General features: G+C 41.7%; 2 protein-coding genes across 4 annotated transcripts; one reads left to right on the forward strand and one right to left on the reverse strand.

Annotated features, from left to right (window-relative positions):
* Positions 1–444: 444 nt before the first annotated feature.
* Positions 445–2,917, reverse strand: ly97.3 (lymphocyte antigen 97, tandem duplicate 3). The gene is made up of 4 exons (XM_051701778.1): positions 2,804–2,917; positions 2,048–2,100; positions 985–1,107; positions 445–655 (listed from the first exon to the last, which is right to left on the reverse strand). The coding sequence occupies exons 2-4, from the start codon at positions 2,097–2,099 to the stop codon at positions 546–548; spliced, it is 285 nt and encodes a 94-aa protein (XP_051557738.1). The 5' UTR covers position 2,100; positions 2,804–2,917; the 3' UTR covers positions 445–545.
* Positions 2,029–19,836, forward strand: LOC127443184 (gamma-crystallin N-A-like). 3 transcript variants are annotated; one of them, XM_051701766.1, is made up of 6 exons: positions 2,029–2,162; positions 2,990–3,154; positions 11,880–11,929; positions 15,368–15,612; positions 18,835–18,980; positions 19,435–19,836. In XM_051701766.1, exons 2-6 carry the CDS (start codon positions 3,132–3,134, stop codon positions 19,568–19,570), a joined length of 600 nt encoding a protein of 199 aa, XP_051557726.1. In that variant the 5' UTR covers positions 2,029–2,162; positions 2,990–3,131; the 3' UTR covers positions 19,571–19,836. The 3 variants fall into 3 exon arrangements, with proteins under 3 accessions (XP_051557726.1, XP_051557727.1, XP_051557728.1); XM_051701767.1 differs by lacking the exons at positions 2,990–3,154; positions 11,880–11,929 and adding an exon at positions 14,669–14,782 and having other exon boundaries at positions 2,032–2,162; XM_051701768.1 differs by lacking the exons at positions 2,990–3,154; positions 11,880–11,929 and adding an exon at positions 14,669–14,771 and having other exon boundaries at positions 2,032–2,162.
* Positions 19,837–20,875: the final 1,039 nt, after the last annotated feature.

Here is a 20,875-nt window from a genome sequence, read left to right on the forward strand (position 1 = left end):
TCTGGTTTCTCCTAAGTTATTTTCCTCCATTAACCAACATCTTAAGGAGTTTTGTGTTCCTTGCCACAGTCGCCTTAGGCTTGCTCACTGGGGTTCTAAATACAATTATTATTTAATTATTTAATGATTTATTTTTATACTTACAATCATATTTAATCAAATTACACAATGATGACTCAGTGACTTTATAGATATTACGGTTTCATTTTTTGTAAATGCATAATTTGAAATGATGTGTGTTGTGAAAAGCGCAATACAAATAAAAATGACGACTTGACCTGAAGAACAATTTTTTGTGTCATCAGTGAGAATGTATTTAATTCTATGATAACTGTATTGAAAATTTCCAAAGGCAAGTAAATCACTTCATCAACAAAAATGCTTGCATGAATTGTTTAAGGCAATGTTAAAGACATGTAACACAAATAAAATTTAAATGGGGAATAATGTGTTCTATTTTATTATTTTATTTTTCATAACTATAACAAAACAGAATTGTTTAATTAATGTGTAACAATTCAGGTAGAGGCCATTGTTTGCATAGATCAATCAAAGGTGTTGCAAAAGTCTTTCTGGCAGCACTTGATGTTGATGTAAGCATTCTGTTTCACCATCTCACAGTCTGACATGGCCATGCACTTTTGGTAATGTCCGACTGTTTAAAAAAAAAAAATACAGAAGTTATCAAACCATTTTTCAATCTATGAACCTTTATAGAAACCTTAATGTTTGCTATATTCAGGATACAGCATATACTGTATAATATTATCTATATATTTCAGCTATTCATTTCTGAATTGATGTGCTTGTATGGTGAGACTTCTGGGATCTAGTTCTTGAAATTAGACATATTTAATTATTTTTAAGCTAACATTTTGATCTTGAAAAAAGTCCAGATTGTCAACTACCCATTTGTAGTTTAAAGTCGACAAGTACTTGAAAGTACTTATAATACATCTTATCTACTCTGGGCATCGCACTCACATGGATGTCTGCGGAACTTGGCAGCAGCACATGCGTCTTTCTCCGGTGGGCAGGTTACTGCGGTGACCTCACAGGCTCCTCCTGCTTTAGCTGGGACACAGTAATGGCAATCCAGGGCCATGCCTTAAACAAACAGGGGCCTATGTTACATTCTCAATTTTTTGGTGTGTACACACACAATCTTATTTATAATGTTATTAAAGGAACAGTTCACCCAAAAAAGGAAAATTCTCTCATAATTTACTCACCCTCATGCCATCCCAGATGTGTATGACTTTCTGTCTTCTGCTGAACACAAACAAAGATTTTAGAAGAATATCTCATCTCTGTAGGTCAATACAATGCAAGTGAATGGGTACCAAAACTTTGAAGCTCCAAAGCAAATAGAGGCAGCATAAAAGTAACCCATACAACTCCAGTGGTTAAATCTATGTCTTCAGAAGCTATATGATAGGTGAGGGTGAGAAACAAATCAATATTTAAGTCCTTTTTAACTATCAATCTCTATCAAACTCATATCAATCTCTTTCACTTTCTCATTCTTCTTTTTTTGTTATTGGTGATTCACATTCTTTGTGCATATCACCACCTACTGGGAAGAGAGGAGAATATATAGTAGAAAAGGACTTAAATATTGATATTTTTCTCACTCACACCTATCATATTGCTTCAGAAGACATGGATTTAACCACTGGAGTCGTATGGGTTACTTTAATTCTGCCATTATGTGTTTTTTGGAGCTTCAAAATGTTGGTACCCATTCACTTTCATTGTATTCTAAAAATCTTTGTTTTTATTCAGCAGAAGAAAGAAAGTCATACACATCTGGGATGGTATGGTGAGTAAATGATGAGAGAATTTTTGTTTAGTTTGGTTGAACTATCCCTTTAAATGCATAGTTATTTTTACTCAGAATAATATTAGTCAACATAATCTTGCTGAAATTTTTCTTTGTTTATTCTGCTTTTTATTTTCAGCACAGATCTGTTTGCCAAGCAGAGTTGGTTGCGTCATAGACGATCTGAAGTCCGTTTTATGACAGGAAATCACTATGTAAACTCACTGCCTGTCACAACCAGCACAAGAACAATAGACAATATGAGGACCTTCATCATTCTGTGAAACAAAACAAAACATCACAATTATTGAATTAACTGGACAATTATTTCACATTTAAGGTAAAAAGTTAAAGGTTACATTTTTTTTTTTTTTTTCAAAGAAGCACTAATATTTATTCTAGTCTGTAAATTGTACACTGCATAGAATCAGCAACTAAACATCCTTAAAACGAATTAATTAATTAATACTAATTAATACTGTTGAATTTAATGTATTTCTTTTACCCCACTGGAATATAGTTTTCTCTTGTCTTACTTTAAGCATAAAACTCACTAAATGCAATTAGATTTACACTTTAAACTAGTTAAATAATCTTATATGCAATTTTGCTTGTAAAGTATTCTTGTTTTGAGGATGTTTAATCATTTTTATCGGTAAACAAGACAAAACTATATATTAAGATTATGAAAATTTGCTATGTGTTAACTTGGGGAGAAAAGCACTCGTATAAATCATAACTTACCAGAAATTAGGTATTATCGTAATTAATATGACTGAAGCAGCACATTTAACCACTTGCCATAAAATGTCCCCCAGCAGATCAATAAAGTGCTATCTTATCTTAACTTATCTCATTTGAAGTACATACATCTGATTTACATGTAGATAATGTGCAAGCCTTAATGTTATGTGTAAAAAAGTCCAGAAATAAAATGTGAATCTTTCCAGAAAGAACTGTATATTTGTCAGTGTAACTCACCGTTGTACTGCTGTTCTGTGGTCTGTTGAGTGAAACTGTGCTACCCTTTATGTCTATATGAAACCTCACCTTTATCCTACAGGTTTCTTATCTCTCTCTCTCTCTCTCTCTCTCTCTCTCTCTCTCTCTCTCTCTCTCTCTCTCCCTCTCTCTCTCTCTTTCCCTCTCTCTCTCTCTTTGCAACAGACCAAGGTCTGTCAATGGTCATGACACAGCAACATGAAACAGTATTTTCCAACTTTATCTGTGTAACTTTGTGTATTGTAGTGTTGTGATGTAGAGATTTTTGCCATTTTAATTCTTAAGCTTCAGCCACTGGCCTCTTCAGATGGGGTTCAGGAAGCAGAATGTGTAAGTTTCCTGTGGCCATTACACAACCTTTCCCTCACTGAGGCTGAGTTCATGCAGACTATACTACTGTTACTATTTCTGCTGTATAAAGTTATTGCAGAACTAGCAGTACTAAGATGCAATCTTTGGGGGAGTATTTTGATCTTTAGGGTAGGCAAGTGGTTGACTCTTCACTGGACCGAGACAGAGGTGTCAGAAGTTTCTGGGGGTGCCATGAGTAAGACTGGGCCATGAGTCAGAGTAGTATGAAAGCATGCCATTCTGAATTCAGCAAAAAGGCCAAAGTATACTTTGGTTGTCCATGTTGCTGATTGCACAGTATGCATGACGCAAATTTCGTACTTCAGCACAGTCTGTATGCGTGCAGCACAGATTTTTTCCACACACGGACAGTCCTTGTTAATGGACATTGTTGGCACATGCAGCTGCCATTGACTGTACTAAAAAACTTTTACAAAGCAGTTGTAGTGTGCATGCAGATGAGTATACTTTGAAAGGCAATGCGGTCATCCGAGTACAATCTGATCCGGAATGCAGAAAAACAAAGTATACTCGGGCCTTATGACTCCAACCAAGCCCAAAACACAAGTTAATAACATTAGTTAACATGAACTAACAACGAACAATACTTTTACAGCATTTTTTAATCTTGGTTAATGTTAATTTAAAGGGATAGTTTACCTTAAAATTGGAAAAAAAGTGAAGGTGAAAGTGGAGATTTATAGTAAAAAAAGATTTAAATAGTTTTTTTTCATACCCACACCTATCATATCACTTATGCAGGTATGTATTTAACCTCTGGGGTCTTATGGGTTACTTTTATGCTGGTTTTATCTGCTTTTTGGACCTTCAGATTTCTGACCAGCATTCACATGCATTGAAAGGACCAACTGAGCTGAAATATTATTTTAACAATCTTTGTTTGTGTTCTGCTTAAGAAAGAGAATCATTCATATCTGGGATGGCATAAGGGTGGGTAAATGATGAAAGAATTTTTGGGTGAACTATTCCTTTAAATTCTCATTAACCAAGATTAATAAATACTGTAAAATAATGTTAATGTTAACAAATGGAAACTTATTGTAAAGTGTTAGCAAATAGTTATAAGGTCTATTGCTTCCTTGTGGCACACCATGGTATCATGGGTTTTGCAAGCCCAGGCTGAGCTAATTAAGGATCATGGAGCTGCATTGATCAGGTGATTGATTTACAATAAACCAATTAAAGGGATATTTCACCCAAAAATCAAAATTTCTCATCCTTATGCAGAGGTTACATTGGTCCGATATGGTGTTCCAGCACCTTCAATTCAAGAAAAAAAAAAATTTGAAACTATAGTATAATTTTATATCATTTGTAAATAATGTGTTTTTTTTATTAAATTATACAATGTATTTGTATTAAAATACAAAAGGGGGGATTTCACAAGGGGGGTTTTGGCACCAGAATCTCCACCTGATATTAAGATTCCCCCACTTCCAAAATCCCAATTTAACCCCTGCCCTTGTGTTATTCCAAATCCCTATGACTTTCTTTCTTATGTGAATGACAAAATGAGATTTTAGGCAGAATGTTAATGTAGCTTCAGTCACAATTTGTTGAGAATGTTTTCATGAATGATATGCTGACCTTAAATAAATAAAATTATACTCACATCAAGAAAACGTCATGGTTACTTGCGTAACCTCCGTTCCCTGATGGAGGGAACGAGACATTGTATCGATGTAGTGACACTAGGGGTCACTCTTGGGAGCCCGAGACACCTCTGGTCTTTGATAAAAGGCCAATGAAAATTGGCGAGTGGTATTTGCATGCCACTCCCCCGGACATACGGGTATAAAAGGAGCTGGTATGCAACCACTCATTCAGGTTTTATGCTGAGGAGCCGAGACAAGGTCTGGCCATTTCAGCGGGTAGTTCAGCATTGTGGCAGGAGGGACACAACGTCTCGTTCCCTCCATCAGAGAACGGAGGTTACGCAAGTAACCATGGCGTTCCCTATCTGTCACTCACTCAACGTTGTGTCGATGTAGTGACACTAGGGGTCCCTATACGAAACGCCACAACTGGCTGAACTGTGTTACGTGAACTGGCGGTGTGTGACAGGCAGACCACTGTGTGCCTCGTAGCCAGCACACCAGGCCGACACGTAACCTCCCCCAATATAGTTATGAGTGTCAAACGGCCCTTTGGGGACAAGTCGACTACCCAAAAGATAGAGACAGGCTAACCTATTAGGGGAATTATCCGACTGGGGGATTATCCGACTGGGCCGCCAGGTCTAATCGAGGGGTGTCCCTCCCAAGGGGAGGACACCGTCTTGCTGACCATGTGGAGAGTCTTCAAGGTAGATCCTGCCCAACGGGGGAGGAGTTACTACAAACATGGAGACTGGGGCAGAGGGGCTCTGCCCAAGGAAGACGTAGTTTGCCAACAGGGAAACGAATTAGCGGAAGATATAAATTGCATGGGGTTTTACCTTACAGGGAACCTCCACATGCAGAGCACCTACCCCAGAACAGGGCTCTTAGTTGGCATGTGTACTGGTCAGTGAGTCTCTCTGAAAACTCGACTGCCACAGGGCTCGGAGGAAGTCAACCAGGGAACATAGTTTGTGAACACTACAGGGAATTAATGGCGCACGGCTTCAGCTCAAAAAAGGTGGAAGGCACTATGTGCAAGCGATACACCCGGCTGGCTATCCCGGGCTTATCCACTTGTATTGCATGCCACTACCTGGGATGAAACCGGTTCCACCCGGAGGTTGTAGAACCTTGCAAAGGTGTTGGGTGTTGCCCAGCCCACTGCTCTGCAAATGTCTGTTAGAGAGGCACCCCTGGCCAGGGCCCAGGAGGCCGCTACACCCCTGGTAGAATGGGCTTGTAGCCCTACCAGGGGCGGCATGTCCTGGGTGTGATATGCCATAGCTATGGCATCAATGAGCCAGTGGGTGATCCTCTGCTTGGAGACAACGCTTCCTTTCCGCTGTGCACTCAGAGATTCTAAAGCTCTGCATGCGATCCAAATAGATGCGTAAAGCGTGCATCGGACACAGCAATGATAGGGCTGGGTCTGCCTCCTCCTGGGGCAGCGCTCGCAGCTTCACCTCCTGATCCCTAAAAGGGGTCGTGGGAACCTTGGGCACATAGCCCGGTCGGGGTCTCAGGATCACGTGAGAGTAGCCCGGACCGAACTCCAGGCACGTTTAGCTGACAGAGAACTCTTGCAGGTCTCCTACCCTCTTGATGGAAGTGAGCGCAGTCAGGAGGGCAGTCTTCATGGAGAGTGCCTTAAGCTCAGCTGACTGCAAAGGCTCAAAGGGGGCTCTCTGTAGACCCTGAAGAACTACAGAGAGGTCCCATGAGGGAACGAGGCACGGTCTGCAGGGGTTCAGCCTCCTGGCACCTCTCAGGAACCTGATGATCAGGTCGTGCTTCCCTAAGGACTTACCATTGACTGCATCGTGGTGTGCTGCTATGGCGACAACGTACACCTTCAAGGTGGAAGGGGACAGCCTCCCTTCCAACCTCTCCTGCAGGAAGGAAAGCACTGATCAGACTGCACATCTCTGGGGGTCTTCCCATTGGGAAGAACACCACTTAGCGAACAGACGCCACTTAAAGGCATACAGGTGCCTCATAGAGGGTGCCCTAGCCTGAGTGATCGTGTCTACCACCGCAGGGGCCAGACATGGATTCCAGAGGTCTGGTCGCGGGTGCCAGATGGTGCCCCGTCCCTGAGAAAGAAGGTCCTTCCTCGGGGAATTCGCCGAGGGGGCTGACGCGAGGAGCGTGAGGTCCGAGAACCACGTCTGGGTGGGCCAATAGGGTGCTACCAGGATGACCTGCTCCTCGTCCACCCTGACCTTGCACAGGGTCTGTGCAAGTAGGCTCACTGGTGGAAACGCATATTTGCGCAGGCCAGGGGGCCAGCTGTGTGCCAGCGTGTCTATGCCGAGGGGGGCCTTGGTCAGGGCGTACCAGAGCGGGCAGTGGGAGGATTCTTGGGAGGCGAAAAGTCCACCTGTGAATGTCCGAATCGACTCCAAATCAGCTGGATCACCTGAGGTTGGAGTCTCCACTCTCCCCTGAGGGTAACCTGCCATGACAGCGCATCCGCTGTAGTGTTGAGGTTGCCCGGGATATGAGTGGCTCGAAGCGACTTGAAGTGCTGCTGACTCCAGAGGAGGAGACGTCGGGCGAGTTGTGACATACAACGAGAGCGCAGACCGCCTTGGCGGTTGACATATGCTACCGTTGCCTTGTTGTCTGTCCGAACTAACACGTGCTTGCCCTGGATCAACGGCCGAAATCTCCGCAGGGCAAGCAGAATTGCCAACAACTCGAGGCAGTTGATGTGCCAATGCAGTCGCGGGCCCGTCCACAGGCCTGCGGCTGCGTGCCCATTACAAACAGTGTCCCAGCCCATTTTGGAGGCGTCTGTCGTGACCACGACGCACCTGGAGACCAGTTCTAGGGGAACACCTGCCCGTAGAAACGAGAGGTCGGTCCAAGGGCTGAAAAGAAGGTGACAGACCGGCGTGATGACCATGCGATGTGTCCCGCGGTGCCATGCCCATCTCGGGACTCAAGTCTGAAGCCAGTGTTGAAGCGGTCTCTTTTCCCAGTTGACCCGAAGCCCTAGTCGGCTGAGGTGTGAGAGCACCAAGTCCCTGTGTGCGCACAACATGTCCCAAGACTGAGCTAGGATTAGCCAGTCGTCGAGATAGTTGAGAATGCGAATGCCCACTTCCCTTAACGGGGCAAGGGCTGCCTCTGCGACCTTCGTGAAGATGCGAGGAGACAGGGACAGGCCGAAAGGGAGGACCTTGTACTGATACACCTGACCCTCGAATGCAAACCGCAGGAAGGGTCTGTGTCAAGGAAGGATCGAGAAGTGGAAGTACGCGTCCTTCAGGTCTACCGCCGCGAACCAATCTTGATGCTGGACGCTTTCCAGAATGTGTTTTTGTGTCAGCATCTTGAACGGAAGTCTGTGTGTGGCAGCGGGGGCGTGGTCAAGCATCTCTCCAGAGAGAGAGAAAGCAGTAAGGGCACTTACACCTGAGTTAAATTATGTCTAACACCTGTCTCTAATTTCAGTGAGCATGGGGAGAGCAGCATAAATAGAGCCACACCGCAGGTAGAGGACAGAGAGAGCCTGGGCACCAGAGACCCGAGTGTGAAGCGAAGACTTAATTATTGTAATGTTGAGAGTTTATTTTGTGAAGTGGTTTGTGTACTTTAGACTAGCTTACTGAACAACATAAAAAGCTCTGAGAGTGTATACCTGCTGCAGAGGGGAAAATAAAAATCCTTACCTGAACCAGGAAATCTGCTTCTCGCCTCCTCCTTCCACGGAGAAGTGTTACACTGTGTAAGGCCCAGTTCAGTACTCGCAGGTCCAAGATTGGCCGCAACCCACCGCCTTTTATCGGTATGATGAAGAAGGGGCTGTAAAACCCCTTCTTCATCTCGGCCGGAGGGACAGGTTCTATCTGTAGGAGGGTAGCGATCTCCGCGAGTATGGTAGCAGCGTTTTCATCCTTCACCAAGGTGAAGTGGATACCGCTGAACCTGGGCGGGCGCTTGGCGAACTGAATCACGTAGCCGAGTCGGACAGTCCGGACCAGCCATAGCGACGGATTGGAAAGCGCAACCACGCATCCAAGTTCCGCTCAAGGGGGACCAAGGGGACAACATCGTCGGACGTACCGGCAGGTGGGGCCTCGTGGCGGGGCGGAGCTCGAGGTGCCACACCATGTTGTGGCCGTGCTGAGTCTAAGGACATCGAAGCACTTACCTGCCTCCTTGTGACCACCCCTGGAACAGCCTGGGACGGGGGAGGAAGAGGCCTGTCCTCGTAACCCGTGGAGACTGCCACATCGGGGGCGGATGTGTGCCACAGCTGGGTGCTCAGGGGCGGGAAGACCACCGCTGGAGCGCCAATCCTGCAAGGAAAAACCCATGGACGGTAGTCGTGATGACGACCATGCACACTGGGTATGTGACCCAGGAAAGAAGGAAACCGCTCTTTTGCTGAACTGTTGGGTACCGCAGCCACTTGGGCATGCGGCGAAATCAAACAAAAAGGCAACAAAAGATTCTCCACCCGGCCCTCCACAGGGGGATGGAGTGGTCTTCTTACCAGCTCCAGGTGAGTGGGTTTCTTCGTCCCTGGGTCGCCCGTCTCAGGGGCGCTTTGACGACATCCGTGGGTTCTTAGCGGCCGACTGTGAGACGGGTGGCGTATGCTTCCTGCGGTGGGCTCCCTGCCGGGGCCGGGCTGAAGGGGCGGGCTGCGGCGGAGCTGGTGCAGTCACCGCAGGGGGACGCCTTTGGCAACGAGCAGACGGGGTGCGGGATCTTGAGCCACATCGGGGCAGGATATGACGGATAGACTCTGTCTGCTGCTTCACCGCCGAGAACTGCTGGGCAAAGTCCTCGACAGTGTCGCCGAATAGGCCAGCCTGGGAAATGGGGGCAGCAAGGAACCCTGTCTTGTCGGCCTCACCCATCTCAGGTTGAGCCAAAGGTGGCGCTCCTGGACCACTAATGTGGCCATCGTCCACCCGGGAGACCGCGCCATGACCTTCGTCACTCGGAGAGCGAGGTCGGTCGCCAAGCGCAGTTCCTGCATCAAATCTGGGGCGGAACTACCCTTGTGCAGTTATTTTAACACCTTGGCTTGGTGGACCTGTAGGAGAGCCATGGCGTGCAGGGCAGAGGCGGCTTGTCCAGCAGCGCTGTAGGCTTTAGCCGTCAGGGACGACGTGAACTTACAGGGCTTGGACGGGAGCTTAGGGCGTCCACCGGGGGAATTGCCATATAGCCCCTGGCCGCCCCGCCATCAAGGGTAGTGAGGGCGGGGGAACTGAGGAATCGGGGCCGGGCAGTAAAAGGTGCCCCCATGATTTCATCAGCTCCTCGTGCACTTCCGGGAAGAAAGGCACTGGAGCGGGGCGTGCGAGCCCAGAAACCAATCATCGAGCTGCGAGGGTTCAGGGGAGAGCGGAGGGTCCCACTCTAACCCGACGCTCGTGGCCGCCCGGGAAAGCATGTCCATCATTTCTGCATCAGCCTGTGACTGGGCAATCGTCCCCCGTGGGGGAGCCCAGCTGAGGCTTCTGCGTCCGACTGGACAAACCCGCTATCCGATGCTGCGCTCGAGAGCTCATCATCTTCGCGGGCTCCGAATAAGAGGCCAGACTTGCCGTGAGACGAGCCGGCGGACTCATCCAGAAGCCTGAATGGGGCAGACGAGTGTGCTGGGGAATGGGAGGTCCATGGGGGATACCCAGCGGAGGCGATCCCATTAGGGTCCCCAGATCTCCCCCAGTGCTAGCCACGCTTGCCTCAAACCCGTAGGTAGAAGGACCAAGGCGGGGAGCCGCTGGAGTGGCTTGCTTTCATAAGAACAACGTTGCCATGGTCATGTTCTCGCAGTGAGAACATGAACCATCCACGAACGCTGCCTCCATGTGCATCGCGCCCAGACACGAAAGACAGCAATCATGACCATCCGAAGTTGAGAGATAACGACCGCAACCAGGAATAACACACAATCGGAAAGGCATCTTTAAAAAGATGCGTCTTTAAAAGACGTTCCGTGTGTGCCGCTCTTTTAGAGAAATATACTCTTTTAGAGAAATAAACTCTTTCAGAAAATATACTCTCTTTTTTCTGCCGAAGCGCCCAGGAGCGATCTCTGCAGTGCACCAGTGCAGAGGAGGGAGAAGCCACTGAAATGCACCGTCAGATCCAGCAGAGGTGAATGAACAGTAGTAATTCAGCTCAGTGAGCATGACCGTTCGGCTCCGAAGAGAAAATCTGAATGAGTGGTTGCATACCAGCTCCTTTTATACCCGTATGTCTGGGGGAGTGGCATGCAAATACCACTTGCCAATTTTCATTGGCCTTTTATCAAAGACCAGAGGTGTCTCGGGCTCCCAAGAGTGACCCCTAGTGTCACTACATCAACACAACGTCGAGTGAGTGACAGATAGGGAACTGAACATTTTATTGTTCCTATAATGAAAATTGAATGTTTGGAAAATAGATACTATCTAGATAGATCCACAGACACAGTCAGACGGACAGACAGAGAGACAGATAGATAGATAGATAGATAGACAGACAGACAGACAGGCAGACAGATAGATAGACAGACAGACAGACACACCGACAGATCGACCGACTGAGAGATGGATGGATGGATGGATGGATGGATGGATGGATGGATAGATTGTTGATTGTACCCTAAGAAACTATTGCATACCTTTACAGGTACATCTATATGTTTTGTTCCTCTGGAGAAAAAAAAATACAGACCTTTTTGTCTCCTTAAGGGTTCTGCCTGAATATGTCCCCAAAACAAGTACCACCCAGTGATAGCCTTGAGAGTGTAGTATATTGTTTCCATGTTTATATTCTTGCAGCCAGAGCTGTGTACGCCTGCCTTGTTTTGACTCTCTGCCAGCAGCTGTACACACACCCAGACAGTGAGTTTGGCTCCGGACCGTAAATCTGAGCTTTAACACAATGCATTCTGTCATTGTGTATCTCACCCGTCTGAAGTCCAATATCAGCAGAGCCCAGTGTAAGAGAAAATGTCCATGATGCTTTTGTGGGCAAAACCTCGCAATAACCCTTTATAACGAATAAGCCATAAATACCCAACAGTCTAGAATTTTTCCCTCCGGTTGCTGTCTTTCTAACTCTTGTAGATGGTTGCACTGGAACCAAGCAGGGAACGATGTCACAGTATTCAGGGAAGGTGGGTACTGTAGTTATATTTGGAGTATGTTTTTGGGGTATATTTCCTGACCAATCAAAGCAACAATTTATGCACATACATAAATTTACATACACTGCAGTTTTAGTTATACACAACATATAGTCATGCACATATATGTTCAATGGATATTCAGTGTTAATTTGCACAACTGTTTTGTGTACGCTTGCACACCAGCAAAATGTGTCCGTTTTTTAGTACATGACATTATATTGACTGATGGCTGGACATAGTGGCCCCAAAAAGTATTTGAACATTTAAATCACACTTAAAAATGTATGAATATCATTACATTAATAAACAAAATATCAAAGCCAGTGAGTGTTGAGAAGCAGTCTAGCATTATTTGTTTCAAAAGCCACTTGGTTTGATATTTTGTTGTCTAATTCAATGAAATTAATCCATTTTATGTGTGACCTGAGTGTCCAAAATTGTCCAAATACTTTTTGGGGCCACTGTACAGTATATCTGTACCCAAATCAGGGTCAGAAATTTAGGGTGGCTCAGGGCAAAAATGCCTCCAAAATTTTAAATCTGGGGCAAAAAATGCCCTCGTAATGAGTTCTTCTGTTTTTTATTTGTTACACCTGATATAGTATTGTTGATATTGTATTATAGTCCTAATCAAACATACTTTAGTATAAAATATGAATTAATGTTGATTTAATTTTTAAGAGGACAATATAACAATCTTCAGAATTTGTATTAATGAATCAATTAAAGGATTAGTTCACCCAAAAATGAAAATTCAGTCATTGTTTACTCACCCCTGTGTTATTATAACCCTATATGACTTTCTTTCTTTTTCTTAACACAAAGGGAGAAATTGTGAAAAAAAAAAAATAAAAAATAAAAATTATAGTGCTCAGTGATGTCGTACAATGGCAGTTTATAGTGACCACCTCTTCAAGCTTCAAAAGAACACAAAAGTATCATTCAGAAGTCTAATAAATAATTCCATGAGACTCATGATTGTTATGAAAGCATACAATAAGGTTTGGTGAGAAACAAACCAAAGTCTAATGTATTATTTATTGAAAATGTTCACTGACCGTTGATATCCTGTGCACGTTCATGATAGGGCACAAGAGCAATAGTTCATGCAGCGCCCTCATGTCATTGGGGCTTTCAAGCAAAAAAAATTTGTTTATCAAAAAACAGATCCTCCTCAGCGATAGTGGAAACAAAACAGAACACAACACAGCTGCACACAAAACAGAGAACAGAACTTACTAAACATGTCTGAAGAGTTTGTAGTCAAAGAATTGATGCATTTCTATGCCCAGCCAAATTTTTTTTGTTTTTTGTTTTTGGACCAGTGCCAGTTCATAGAGGACAGAATTACCTGTGTGATGCCGAAAATAGAAAACAAGCAAACGATAGAATGTACCATCACTCGTCACAGCTGGTTAGGACAAAAACTCTGATAACCATAGAAAATATACCTTTTAACACGTGTCGTTAGCCGTCAGTTTAAGACATGGTGTGACTGTGGCTGCCTGTAGCCTCCTCTATGTTTCTGTTTGATTTCCGAATACTCTGTTAAAAAAAATAAGGCTGGGCATAGAAATGCATCAATTCTTTGGCTACAAACTCTTCAGACATGTTTAGTAAGTTCTGTTCTCTGTTTTGTGTGCAGCTGTGTTGTGTTCTATTGTCACTATCGCTATGGAGGACCTGTTTTTAGATAAATGTAATCAAATCCAGAGGGCCATATTAATGTAAAAGTTCTATTTCTGACACCAACCCGAATAAATAATATAGAATAAGATTTGTATGTGACGAAACCTGAACCTGAACCTGCCTAATTTTTTGTGTTCACTTGCTGATTAAAGAGATTCATATAAATTCAGATTTGGAAAATCACATTAGTCAAGAAAATAGCTTTTTTTTTTTAATTAGCCATTTATAAATTATTAGCAATAAAATCTAGATAATGTCTCCAATATTTGGCAGATTTTATTGGGGGAGAAATGGCTTATTTTTCTGTAATTACTGTGAAAGTAACTGATTTAATGAGAATCATTATCATTGCCATTCAAAAAGAACCATTCATAATTTACCTAATTCGGAAGGCAATTAATGCAGTTGCTCGATCTGTACTGTAACAAGCTATTCTAATTTCCATTTGCTCCATATGCTCTGCTGGTCTAATGCCAGTTTAGTGTAAGAAACATTGCATGATGGAAAGAGTTCACAGTGTGATACTGATTTATGAATCTCAAACTGTGAACTCATGGAGCTTCATCTTCACAGAGTCTGTTACACCACAAGTGATTGCCTCAATACGTCAATACATTCACGAGTATTTCCTTAAAAGGACAATTCACCCAAAAATGATAATTATGTCATCATTTACTCACCCTTGTGTTGTTCCAAGCCTGTTTGACTCTGTTTCCTCCCTGGAACATGAAAGATGAGGCCTCCATTCACTTTCACGGTAAGGATCAAAGATGCAATGAAAGGGAATGGTGACTGAGACTAACATTTTGCCAAACATCTCCTTTTGTGTTCCACGGAAGCAGGGTTGGGGAGTAACGGAATACATATAACGGGATTATGTATTTAAAATACAAAATATAAGTAACTGTATTGCATTACAGTTACAATTTAAAACATTGGTAATTAGAATACAGTTACATTCAAAAAGTATTTTAATTACTGAAGAGATTACTTTGCATTTTATTGTCATTTGTTTCATTTAATATTTATTCCTTTCAGATGGAAAACATTTATACATATAAATGATGCGATCAAAAGTGCATTTGAACAGCGGTGAAACACTTTCTTATACTGTGTTACATTCATACGAGCAGACAGAGAAGTAAGTTTGAAGTAAGTTTGGAGCAGAAGAAATAGAAATAAACCTTGTGTAAATCGTCAGCTTTACGCTAAGATAAAATGCTATTTCTAGACATTTTACATGCACGTTTCCAGGCATGATCATATTTTTTTATCAAGAAAATTCATGTTAGATCATAATTTCTTTTTTTCTAGTTAGACCTTTGATATTAGGGCAATATATTGTTTTCCTGTAAAAATATCTAAAAATACTTAAAACAAGATCAATTAGATTTTCAGAGAATGTATTTTTAACATGTGTATTTTGTCTTACTGTACTGGCGAGTTTTTATAGTCAAAACAAGTGAAAAAAATCTACAAGTGCTAAAGAAGTAATCCAAAGTATTTAGAATACATTACTGACCTTGAGTAATCTAACAGAATACATTACAAATTACATTTTACAGCATGTATTCTGTAATCTGTAGTGGAATACATTTCAAAAGTAACCATCCCAACCCTGCATATAAGAACACACGATGATGAGTAAACAATGACAGAATTAACATTTTTGGGTGTATTATCCCTTTAAACAGTTCTAACCATTAGTAAATGTGACAATTCTTGCTCTTCTCCCAGTGTTCTACGAGGGGAAGTGTTTCACAGACAGGAAGCTGGAGGTGTTTGGAGACTGTGATAACTTCCAGGATCATGGATTCATGAACAGAACAAACTCCATCCGTGTGGAGAGCGGGGCTTGGATGTGCTTTGACCATCCAGACTTCAAAGGACAGCAGTACATGCTGGAGAAAGGAGAGTATCCGGACTTCCAACGCTGGAACGCCCACAATGATCACATGGGCTCCTGCAAGCAAATCAAAATGGTAAAGATGAATATGCACTAGCATACTGCATACTGCGAAATACTGTCTCCTGCATATGATTTTTGTCAAAAAGTATAGGAATCAGTATGCAGTGTGCAGTGATACTTTTTTCAACAAGTAATGGTGAGACATGACAAAACACGACATTGTTTTTTGTCACATTGTATTGCGTACACTGCAGCCGAGAATAACCCGGCAGTGATGAAACACGCCTCTCTCATGGGAAATCCCAAAACATTTAAGTTAATTGGTTCTTTCGGACAGTTCATACAAGCGAACCAATTAAAACATACAATTCACTGATTAATTTGAGCCCCTGCATAAAAATAACTGCGCCCAGATAACAATTTATGTTGTAAGAACGTTTTCCTAACATTTCCATTAGGTTGAGAAAATGTTATTTGAAAGTTCTGGGAACATTCCAAACATCCAGTTTTTTCAAAGTTTTACATTTTTTTTAGTTATAGGAAAGTTCTGGAAAACATTTGAAAATTGTGGATTTTTTTTTTTTAACAATGTAGTAACGGAATACATGTAACGGGATTATGTATTTAAAATACAAAATATAAGATATTTACAGAACATTCCACTAACTTTGTATGAATAACATTTTAAGAAAGTTTATCAATGACAGAAAAACATTAAAAGAACATTCTTTTGACGTTACTGCAAGATATATAAGCGTAATTCTCATGGGAAGATCTCGGGATTCACTCTGTCAGGATTGCCATCCAATCACAATACAGCCTCCACTTTATAAGACCTCTCAGCTGTCTCTCATTGTTGGCATACTTCCGTTGTTTTCACCCTCCTCCACCCCATCACCAACCAGTTTAGGTCCCGTCCTGGGCGGGGATAAGCTACGCTCCCCTGCCGTCATCACTTCCGGCAGAATCTGACAGTTCAAGCAAGTATCCGAGCACTGAACCGTAGGACAGAGCTTACGCCAAATGATATAAGTATCATTACGTTCGTATTAATCCTGATGATCATGAGTCTTTCTTATAGAACATTTGTTCACAACTTAGAGACAACTTTTAAAGAACATTAGCTAAAGTTCTTTAATTGAAATTGTTTATCAGTATGTTTTTGAGTTAATACAAAAGTGCTTTAGAAGTTCTATTAATTATAAATTATTTTGTTTAATTTAGTGTTTTATTTAGCTTGAATTTATTTGTTCCGTTTTATGTTGTGTAACCCTAATTGTGGTCGTAATTGTTTTTGTGCCAAATAAATTCTGTAAAATGTATTGTAGATATATAATGGAAATTAAATACTAGGCCTATTTGTTAGATAGATTTTTAAATAATTTTCTATCTTTAATAGCTTCAATGTAGTTAGCTCCTTTTTTGTTTTGCCTTAATGTCAAAATATCAATATGAGACAGGCTAACACAATGTAATTATAGTAAATGAGACATGCACAAATGTATTAATAAAATAAGATTTTTTTTTTTTACATATTAGTTATTGGTAATTCAATATATCAGAACTGATAAAAGATACATTTATCAAATATTGTTAAATCTGAGGTTGATGGGGACTGGGTAGCTCAGTGGTAAAATACGCTGGCTACCACCCCTGGAGTTCTCTAGCTCGCTAGTTCAAATCCCAGGGCATGCTGAGTGACTCCAGCCAGGTCTCCTAAGCAACCAAACTGGCCCGGTTGCTAGGGAGGGTAGAGTCACAAGGGGTAAACTCCTTGTGGTCACTATAATGTGGTTTGTTCTCGGCACGTGGTGAGTTGAGCATGGTTGCCACAATGGATGGTGTGAAGCCTCCACATGCACTATGTCTCCGTGGCAATGCGCTTAACAAGCCACATGATAAGATGTGTGGGTTGATGGTCTCAGACGCAGAGGCAACTGGGATTTGTCCTCTGCCACCTGGACTGAGGCGAATCACTACACGACCACAAGGAGTTAAAAGCACATTGGGCATTCCAAATTGGGCAAAAAAGGAGAAAAAACATTTTGTCACAACTTGATTTTTTTGTGTTCTATGCATTTAAATTTGTAAAATGGAATTTTACTTAACCCATTGTGAGTTAGAACTACATGAATACTTTTTGTGGTGTTAATGTAGCATTGATGTTGCATTCTTGTCAGGTCTGCGCTCAAAAATGAGCCACCAGTTAAAGGAGTAGTTCACCTAAAAATGGAAACTTTATTTTTACTCATTTATTCACCCTTATGTTGTTCAAAACCCATATGCTGGGTTTTTCTTGGAACATAAGAATAGATATTTTAAGCAGCTGTATTCCATAGAATCACAGTTTATAGTGAGCAGGAGCTGTCAAGCTTCAAGGAGGACAAAAACTATAAAGCACTATTAAAGGTTCAGTATAAAGTCATCATAACAGTAGTCCAAATGACTTGTGCACTATATTCCAAGCTTTCTGGAGCCATACAACAGCTATGTGTTGTATGGACTACTTTTGATATATTTTATAATAATTGTTTTAATTTTATCTTTGGACCTTGGCAGGAGTGATCAATATGAACCATTTTTGTATGGAAAAGAGCAGCGTTGGGATTCTTAAAGAAAAGATTGTTACGTTTCTTCTGGGGGAAAGAAGTCTATGGGGAACAAACTTGAGGGCAGTAAATAATTTTGTGCATTTTCTTTTTGCTAGCCAGCTGACACAGTCATGTCATTTTACAGATACAGCACAAAAAAGAAATAAAAGATGACTGACACAGGCAAATTGCTAGCAGTGCAGACACAGTGTTTGTCTTATACTGAGTGAACTTAAAAAATTATGCAGTTTTGGCCCTTCAGAAAATTATTGCATTCAGCGCCTTTACTATTTTAAAGGACCAAAGAGGACCATTATATTTGTGACCTCAACACAACCCGCACCCCCCCCCCCCCCTTAGAAAATTGATGAAGTTGAGTTAAGTTGAGTTACTATTATAGTACATTGATTTAACCTAATCCAGTAAATTATATTGGCTCAATAAAACTTAAAATGAATGAAAGACATTAAATTCTCAAATTCAATTAAGTAAGGTTAATGACTTCATTTTTGCTTGTGTATTGCACATTTTGGTAAGATAATATGTGTATTCCATGCATACAGATCCTGTACAAAGTATAATGCATTCTGCCAAGGGCGTAGATTTGGCTTGAACATAGGGGTAGGGGTTGGCTTGAACATTGCATGAGTAGTGGTATGCTATTCTGAGCAACTTCATTTTTTCGTTCTGTCTTTCTTTCTCAGCATGGGGAGCACTACAGGATGGAGCTGTTTGAGGGTCAGAACTTCACTGGTCAGTGTGTTGAACTGTGTGAAGACTGTCCCTTCCTCCAGACCACAGGATTCAGCAAGAACTGTCTCAACTCCATTAAAGTCTATGGAGATGGCGTGTAAGTTCCATAAAGACAAACGCCAAACAAATCTTGAAAAAGCTTTATTATTGAAACAAAAGCTGAAAGTGTTTTAGCTCAGTGGGTAACTAGTGGTCGCGACCTCAAAATGGGTCACAGGTCTGTTTGCGGACAGCAGTACAAATAATAAAAGAATGTTAAGTATTGAGTTGGGTCTTTATTTGATGTCCAATGTAAAATCTGTGTCCTGAAGCAAGACAAGTTGAGGGCCACTGTAGACAATGGACAATGTACGACAACTAATGCTAAGAATGTGTTTATGTAACTCTCTCTCTCTCTCTTAAATCAATTTCCATTTCAATTTTGTTGTTTTATTGGTATGAGAAATAACTGTATATTTGTTTTGCCAAGTCATTTGCACTGTGCAATGTAAAATTAAATGACTGTAGTGGAAAATAAAAATTAAAGTGTCTCTGTCTCCCTCTTGGATTAGTTGGGTGATGTACGAGGAGCCGAACTACCGTGGCCGCATGTACATTGTGGAGAGAGGAAACTACTGCTCGTTTAAGGAGTGGCAAGCTGAGACTCCCAACATTCAGTCTATCCGCAGGGTGGTCAACTATTTCTAAACCTTCAAACCCAGTAATCTGGCTTTTAAAAGAACCAACACAACAGCTCTATAAGATGTTCTAGTTTATTGACCACCTGGAACAGCTGAGCTTTGGTTTGTAAATCACATAGCTTTTTGCTTTTAATCTCAACAGAATTTCAATGATAAATAGGTTGTTTAAAAAGAAAATGTCCTTAACACAGAAATATTTTATCAAAATTTTGTCTGTTTTACTTTGTGTTTGTCTTGAGGCAACGAACTGAAATAAAAGTGTATTGTGAAAGAGTTGCTGCTCTCGTGGTTTATTATTTCAGAGCTGAAATCAAATATGGTGGCTACCTCAATAAAATAAATCTCACTTGTTCTTACGACATGCCAACATGCTCCTTGGTCAAGAGATGCAATGAGAACCGGTGAGGTTTGATATTTTCGACAAGAGTCATCATTTTTTATTTCAGAGTTTTAGTAATGATTTAATTTGATTTGAGAATGAATAATGACTCAAATTTTCATTACACAAAGTGATCATATGGCTTCGTAAGACTTGGAATATAGTGCATGAGTCATAACGATTAATTTTACTTAGGTTTCAGTTTTTTTCTCCTTGTTGGAGCTTGACAAACCGGAGTCACTATTCAGTTTCATTGAATCGCAAATAATACTTGTAAAGACTATTTAAAAAATCACCTTTTGTGTTCCACGAAAGATAGAAAATCATACCGTTTCGGAGCAGCATTAGGGTGAGTAAATAATGACAAGTGTTTTCATTTTTGAATGAACTATTCCTAACAGATGATACCTAGAATCAATACACTGATCTGAAGAACCTACAATGTAATATAAAAAAACCTCAAGAGAACTCATGAACCCTTTTGTTGTCTAGGTTGCTTCATTGGCTCAAATACAACACACAAAACATTTGCTCATTTTCAAATGTTGTAGATGACTGAAATTCATTGCGATTCAGCTGTAATATGCTGACCAATCATGAATTTGCCACTGAATAGAGATTTTGACACCTGTTGTGAAGTGAATTAAGTCATTTCCTGCAAAATACAGCAAATGTTTTGAAATAAACAGATACTTTTTGGTCTGTCTTTCACTTTGCACTGTCTTCTCAGAGTCTGAGTAGCTAGTTAAAAGATAAAATGCTCAGCTGCCCTATTAGATACTTGGTTGGAAAACAGAGCAAGTCTTTGTATTGGAAAGTCTGATAGAGGGGAATATCCTGGGTTTGTTCGTGACAGCTAAGTATCCGGGGGTCTGGGGGAGGAATGTGACCCTCTGAAGTTTTTGTTAGCAGGAGGGAACAGAACGGACAAAG

The sequence above is a fragment of the Myxocyprinus asiaticus genome, chromosome 6 (genome assembly GCF_019703515.2).
Source record: "Myxocyprinus asiaticus isolate MX2 ecotype Aquarium Trade chromosome 6, UBuf_Myxa_2, whole genome shotgun sequence".
NCBI lineage: Eukaryota > Metazoa > Chordata > Actinopteri > Cypriniformes > Catostomidae > Myxocyprinus > Myxocyprinus asiaticus.

What these genes read in the sequence shown, in the direction of transcription:
- ly97.3 (XM_051701778.1), bottom strand. Translation starts at nt 2,099, where the DNA reads ATGATGAAGGTCCTCATATTGTCTATTGTTCTTGTGCTGGTTGTGACA. An exon ending in TGTGCTGGTTGTGACAGGCA is followed by an intron (nt 1,108 to 2,047) that starts GTGAGTTTACAT and finishes TGTTTGTTTAAG; the next exon opens with GCATGGCCCTGGATTGCCAT. An exon ending in CAAGTTCCGCAGACATCCAT is followed by an intron (nt 656 to 984) that starts GTGAGTGCGATG and finishes TTTTTTAAACAG; the next exon opens with TCGGACATTACCAAAAGTGC.
- LOC127443184 (XM_051701766.1), top strand. Translation starts at nt 3,132, where the DNA reads ATGGGGTTCAGGAAGCAGAATGT. An exon ending in CCTGCAAGCAAATCAAAATG is followed by an intron (nt 15,613 to 18,834) that starts GTAAAGATGAAT and finishes TTTCTTTCTCAG; the next exon opens with CATGGGGAGCACTACAGGAT. An exon ending in AAAGTCTATGGAGATGGCGT is followed by an intron (nt 18,981 to 19,434) that starts GTAAGTTCCATA and finishes CTCTTGGATTAG; the next exon opens with TTGGGTGATGTACGAGGAGC.